Source organism: Otolemur garnettii, unplaced genomic scaffold (genome assembly GCF_000181295.1).
Source record: "Otolemur garnettii isolate 467f Iridium unplaced genomic scaffold, OtoGar3 scaffold00077, whole genome shotgun sequence".
NCBI classification, from domain to species: Eukaryota; Metazoa; Chordata; class Mammalia; order Primates; family Galagidae; genus Otolemur; species Otolemur garnettii.
In genome coordinates this window covers 9,367,163-9,374,033 of record NW_003852472.1, presented here as the reverse complement: position 1 = coordinate 9,374,033, position 6,871 = coordinate 9,367,163, and the positions used below count along the sequence as shown (strand labels likewise).

General features: G+C 43.6%; 1 protein-coding gene across 1 annotated transcript in view; it reads right to left on the bottom strand.

The window, feature by feature from the left end:
- Positions 1 to 6,871, bottom strand: part of CUNH16orf58 (chromosome unknown C16orf58 homolog) — a 17,161-nt gene that overhangs the window by 7,091 nt on the left and 3,199 nt on the right. Inside the window, exons 3-5 of the mRNA XM_003794226.3 lie at positions 2,568 to 2,613; positions 1,414 to 1,446; positions 1,220 to 1,325 (exon numbers count right to left, since the gene is read on the bottom strand). Of these exons, the coding sequence (XP_003794274.1) occupies positions 1,220 to 1,325; positions 1,414 to 1,446; positions 2,568 to 2,613 (185 nt within the window). The remainder of the gene's footprint in view (positions 1 to 1,219; positions 1,326 to 1,413; positions 1,447 to 2,567; positions 2,614 to 6,871) is intronic.

Genomic DNA, 6,871 nt, shown 5'->3' with positions numbered 1-6,871 from the left:
GGCCCCGCCACAGCGCCTGGCCATTTTTTGGTTGCAGCCATCATTGTTGTTTGGCGGGCCCGGGCTGGGGATTCGAACACGCCACCTTAGGTGTATATGGCTGGCGCCTAGCCGATGGGAACTTTCTTAAGGGGGAAATTCACGGCCCTGTTCTATTCACCTCTTGGAAGGGTGAAGCAATGGAGGTCCCAAAGGTAGAGTTTAGTACAGAATTTGAAGCACATGTCAGAGGTCCCAAACTTTGGTTAACAGTTAGAGCAGTGGTTTTCTCTGGGTTTCCTATCCTAGGAGTGGAGAAGTAGGGGTGCTCACAGCATTTAGAGCCAGCACCAGGGAAGCTAAGTGTCTTCTGCTGCAGAGAACTGTTTTACTCAAAATGCAAGTAGTAGTAGTGCCTTGTGAAGAAACACTACACTATTCTAAATAGGCAGATGGGCCTTTGAGATGGGTTTTACATGTCTTCTTGAGTTTTCACTCTGTGCCAGTTACTTGATTCTAGTGAGGACAGGCTACTGTCTTTATTGATCCTCGCTAGGCCTCAGTTGCTCATCTGAATGAGGCCAACCTGAGGCAGGTGTGAGAGCAAGCAGCCTGGCACAGAGGAAGAGCTCACATTTACCCCGACTTACTCCTCCAGTCTCACTCCCTGGTCTGTCCTGTCTTTCCTTTGGACTTTGATCCACACCGTTTCTTTTGCCTAGAAACCCACTTTCACCTTCAACTCAAACTTCAGGACGCAGCTTCAGGGGAGGCCTTCTTGCATCTTCTGACCAGCCTGGGTTCCCCACTGAACCCACTTGCAGCCCCCTACATTTCTCATCTGGAACACCCATACCTATTATTTCTGTCTGTAAGTTTTTGTGGCTTCCTTTCAAAGATGGGTGGGCCCATGTTCTGTGCCAAGCATGTGGTAGGCACTCAATAAATATTTTACTGAAAGAATAAAAGGTGACTCAGGAAGCTGATCCCCAAATGTTGAAATTAAATCCCTTCTTTTACTCTGCTTAGAGTTCCCTTACCAGTCCTGTGGCTCTGAACTGCCTGAGACTGACTGAAGCACAAGAGGCTATCTGGCTGGAGAAGGATAAGAAAACATGGTTGGGTTCAAGTAGAAACATCTGAACTTTCTCTTCTGGAAGTACCTTAAGCACAGACCCCAGGTGAGCCCACATACAACGCTACCAAGACTTGGGTGTAGGTTTGCCCCAGAGGTGGGTACCTTCGCCAGGTTGCTGGTGCTTACGGTCATGGTGAAACAGATGGGGTATATTGGAGCCATAATCTCGAGGAACATGGCTACATCATTGAGGATGTCAGCAAAAAGCCTGAGGGTGGAATCAGAGGTTAAAGGTCAAAACTAAGAGCCCTTCCTAATAGAAGACTCTCCTCCTCCCTGCCCCAGCCCCTTCTTACCTCCACTGCTTGGCATTACAGTCCAGTTTGCTCCTGTGGGGGAAGAGTAGTTGTTGAAATTTGTATTTAGGGAGAAAAGATATCCTATGGGCAGTGTGAGGGGTCTTAGGCCTTGGTAAGGTCTAAAGGGCTCAAGAAAATCCATACCCCACGCAGATATCTGTCTCTATATCTTGTCACTGCTGGGAGGACCTTCTGTGATCACATAGTGTTTCCCCTTATTAAGCATGCCTTAACCAGGGAAAAAAACCTGACTGTGTTGTGGCTGCTTCTCAACCTCTGGCCACCCTTTTAGGAAGACTATTCCTGGGTTTCTCTGCCTCTCCCCTCTTCTTGCTTCATTGAGGGTACCTGACAAGAAGTCTATACATATTAGACTGGTAAACACAAATTTAATGTAACTCCTCATGTTACAGATAACTGGCCCAGATAGAGAATATGATTTCCCTGGATCACCTGGACAGGAGGAGGAAAAGGCCAAGAGAAAGAGGTAGGCTCCAACATGTAGGCCTAGGATTTTTCTGTTACACAACATTGTGAATGGCTACCTCATCTGCTCCTCTTTGTCAGGCAGTCGTGACTGGCTGGCCTGTGCACAGACACCTGGGAACCACTTCTCTAAGATCCTAGTGGCAGGAGATACTGCAGCCCCCAGCACAGGTTACAATTTGCAACATGAAGCCTGAGCCTTAATTTGAAATCTTCTGGAGGGAAAGGGAACATTCCAGGGTGGGATATCAGATGCACATGGGGAACTCCTAAACACATGGGCCTGGTCTAGGATTCTGCCCAGTGAACCACAGGCTTCAGGTACAAATCCTATCTTACTAGTTACAAGCTACATGGCTGGGGCAAATAACTTCCCTCGTCTAGGTATGTTTCACATCTGTAAAATGTACACATTCAATCCTATCCTACAATGTCGTTATAAGGATTAGGAACAATATACAGAGTGCTCATGTGGCATAGTTAGAGCTGTTGATGGTAGCTAGTGTTTACTGAGCCCTTACAATGTATCATGCAATGTGCTAAGTGCTTTGTATAGGTTATCACACTGAACCTTCAAAACCACAATTGATAGCTGATACTATTACTATTACTATTGTCATGGGGGAGAGCTGCCAAAAGTCTGGTGACTAGGAAGACAAACTCACCCCTTCCACCAGGCAAAGACGATGCGTCCCAGCATGCCAGTTGAATCTAGGGAAGAGAAGAAGGTACTCGTAAGGAATAAGAGGCCTGGGGGCTGCAGAGCTTGGCAGATCTTGGCACTGAATTGGCTGATTCACCCTGGATCAGTCCTGTATGATAAGTTCTGGATAGACTTAGTTGCATGTGGGGTCAGAGTGCCTAGACTCAGCAGCCATTCAGTATGAACTCCGAGACACATTAACAAGAGACGTTCTTTGCAGCATTGTTCATAAGAGCAAACTGGCACTAATGCAAATGTTTATTGATGGAATGAATAAATTCTAGTTATTCCCTCAAAGGCATATTAGGGAACAGTGAAAATTCAAAGAATCATAACTACTCACATCAACATAGGTGAAAACTAGTATTATAATCTTGGATTAAAAAGTAACTCATGGCTTGGCGCCTGTGGCTCAAGTGGCTAAGGCGCCGGCCACATACACCTAAGGTGGCATGGGCCTTGAAGCCTGGGCCTGCCAAACAATGATGGCTGCAACCAAAAAAAATAGGCATTGTGGCAGATGCCTGTGGTCTCAGCTACTTGGGAGGTGGAGGCAGGAGACTCGCTTGAGCCCAGGAGTTGGAGGTTGCTATGAGCTGCGATCCCACAGCACTCTACCCAGGGGGACAGCTTGAGGCTCTGTCTCAAAATAAAAAAGTAACTCATGAAGACCACACATAATACATTTACTTTCTTTCTTTTTTTTTTTTTTTGCAGTTTTTTTTGGCTGGGGCTGGGTTTGAACCTGCCACCTCCAGCATATGGATGGGGCCAGCGCCCTACTCCTTTGAGCCACAGGTGCTGCCCCAATACATTTACTTTCCATAAAAGCTCCAAAACAATGAAAACTAATATAGGGTTTAGGAATACAAATATATTTAATAAAACTATTCAAAAAAGCAGAGAATTTAAGTAGAAATTCAAAGGTTAACTGCTGATACTCCAGCTCTTAGGCTGGATGGAGGGTTCACAGGTGGTCATTTATAGTACAAATAAATAAAAAAAGGATTTGAACTGTGGTGGGCGACAGACAGAGCTGGAGGCACAGGGCAGAGGAAGAGGCTGCCTCTGGCTGGGCAGAGTAAGAGAAGTCTCCAGAACCAGCAGGACCTTCATTTGCACAACAAATGTTTACTGGCTGTCTTCCCCTTGCCTGTGCCCTGACTAGGTACTTCATGAGGCACTGCAGGGAACCAGAGAATTGTGGTTCCAGGCTCAAAAGCCAGCCTAAGAGCAGACAGCAATTAGTACAAAAAACAGATTTAGACCAGGAATCAGTCAACGACAGTTGATAGGCTTTTACTCCCTGGTTTTGCAAACAAAGTTTTATTGGAACACAGCTGTGCCCATTTGTTTACAGATTGTTCTTGAGATACAATAGGCAGAACTGAGTTGCTGCAACTGAGATGTAAGAACTGCAAAGCATAAAATATTTATCATCTGACCCTTTACAGAGTAAGTGTGCCAATTTAGACCATCCCTTATACTGAGTAGCACCCATTAAGCTCAGCAGGGGGAATCACAAAGGAGTGTTTTAGAATAAGACAACCAGAAGGGACTCACACAGTGGGTAGTGGAAAGGACATATATTGTGGGCAGAGGACTCTACCTTGCTTGAGCTTGAGGGCATTGACCCTGTAAGTGGAGGATATAAGAAGGTAAACTAAGTTGTGGGAGGAGGGTTGGGAGCTTCCTATAATATATAATAGTGATATCAGCCAGCCTTTCCCATTCTCCACTGAAAACAGATGCACTCACTCCTTTCCAGAGCCTCTGATCTTGGGCACTGACAGATAGTGCCCAAGACATGCTTCTAATAGACATGCTTCCCCAACCCTGGACTTGAGGGAGACTGATAAGCACTCTGGTCAATGTCTGAAATACCTAAGCCTTTTGTGTGTGTGGTTTTTTTTTTTTTTTTTTTTTGGCCGGGGCTGGGTTTGAACCCACCACCTCCAGCATAATCCTGTAAGCTTGGGAGGGATCATTCCCTTTCACTGAAGCCCAGAGAAGACAGATGAACACAATTGGAACATTTTACAACAAAATTTGGATTTATACCTTTTCTGGAAGAACCCTCTATCACTGCCAAAACCAGTTGGAGCTGAGCAGTGTCTTTATTCAAAGGAAGTATGTGTACAGCACAATCTCATCTGTCCTGCTTTACTTCTCCATTTCTGTCCACTCTCTGACCCTGAGAGTAATACTTCCTAAGGTAGTTTTTACAGGGCCCTTCCCTTCTATCAGTCACCTTAACCTCTTCTGTTCAAGTACATTATCTTTTTTCTTTTAAACCTCTTCCTTTCAGTCCCTTTGAGTTTCTTTCCTTCTCTCTACTTTTTTATTTTTAGAGATGGGGTCTTGTTATGTTGTCCAGTCTGGACTCAAAATCCTAGGCTCAAGCAATCCTCCCGCCTCAGCCTCCTGAGTAGCTGGGACTATAGACGTGTGCCATAATACTTGGCTAAAGTACACAATATTCTATACACAATTTTCATTGTTCCATTTAATATCCTTATATTAGATCAATTTAATTACTCTGAACATGGCACGATTACTTTTACTGTTTGCGAAGAGGCCCACTGGGCCAGTCTCTATTTTCCTTTCCTTTGACTGCTTTCTCATATCCAATCAGGTGTACGTTGTCTTTAGGCCACTTTACTGAAAGAGAGTCTCATCTACCATTCATGCAGGACCCTAGTTAGAATCTGAAGGTTAGCCCTAGGATGCATTAATGACACATACCCTTCCTGTTATCTGAAAGTCAACATTGTCCATTAGAATAGGAAACTTAATTAACTTAGTTCCAACCTGATTTTTTGCTTCACTTACAATTAGTTGAGCTTTAAGATCTAGAAACTTCTGAGCCCTAGGTAAGGAATCAGCTGTCTGCAAACTGTACTTGGATCCACTTTAATATCCTAACTGGCAAAAAGGTGTAGTAGTTAAGATAGGGACACAGGAGTAAGTTTGCCTAGGTCTAAATCCTGGCCCTAAGTGACCTTGGACAAGATTGCTTAATCTCTCTCTGCCTCTGTTTTTCCAGGTGAAAAATTAATTAATAATGGCAGTTAACTAATATAGCTGCTGCAGAGATCAAGATACAGTTTACATGTAACTGAACAAAATGTCTGGCTTGTCAAAATAATAGATACTAATAGTTATTAGTATTATTAGTTGTGACACTTAACACATTTCATTAAGAGATCAATACCTGAAAATGAACACATCAAAAAATTCCAAGGGAATTTCTTATATGAAGCTCTGCATACAAATTTCCCATGTTTGATAAAAATGAGCTTGTAAAATCCTTTCTAATTAAGTGGAAATGGTGAAAATGTGCGATGGGCTTATTAACAGACTACAGCAACGTGCATTTGTAACAGAACAAAAAATCATGTCAGTCTATAAAATCCAAGAGAGATTTCCAAGACAAAAACCATTAATAATGAGGCAGATGATTATGGAGGCAACATTTTAAAAATCCACCTAGCAGAGTGTCTCCTCATCCCTATAGGACCTCCTTTCTGGTCCCTCAACTGCTTCTAATGTTTCTTTCCAATTAAAAAAATAAAAGACAGTGTGTGATGACCTGTGGAGTGCGAATTGTGAAGTGGCAAGACCTCCACAGCCTGGGAAGTGTGTTCAAGGAACGACCCCCAAACTGCTTCTCCTCCATTCCTAAAACAATAGTTCCTTCCTTCCCTCTGCCAGAACAAGTAGCTTCTGTATACTTCATGTATACAGCTACTTCATGTAGCTTCTGTATACTTTCCTATCTGTCACCAAAAATCACATAGCCTGGGTGGCTCAAGGAGTACGGCACTGGCCCTATATACAGGAGGTGGTGGGTTCAAACCTGGCTCCGGCCAAAAACTGCAAAAAAAAAAAGCACATAGCCTTCTCTCCCTAAGTTAATCTTTACTCCATGTAATATTACTGCCCCTCAACTTTGTAAAATGAAAATATTCTCTCTCACTTTTCCTGCTCATTTACAACATTGTTAGTATAGCAACCTAGTAGTATATAAATAAAGTTCACATGGTTCTGCTGGCAGCAGTCATCAGCTCAGCCAGACCTCCCGGCCCCACCACTTTATCTCTTGAGTGATCTCTGTCTCTTGTGTGTCTTATTTTCTCATTCCCACTCATTCCCACTCTGGTTTATTTACTCTTCACACTGGCTGGTGAAAACAACCTTTTAACCAAAGCCTTGTAGGTGGAGGCTGAAACTCTGTTATTTCTTGTTGCTTTTTTTTTTTTTTTT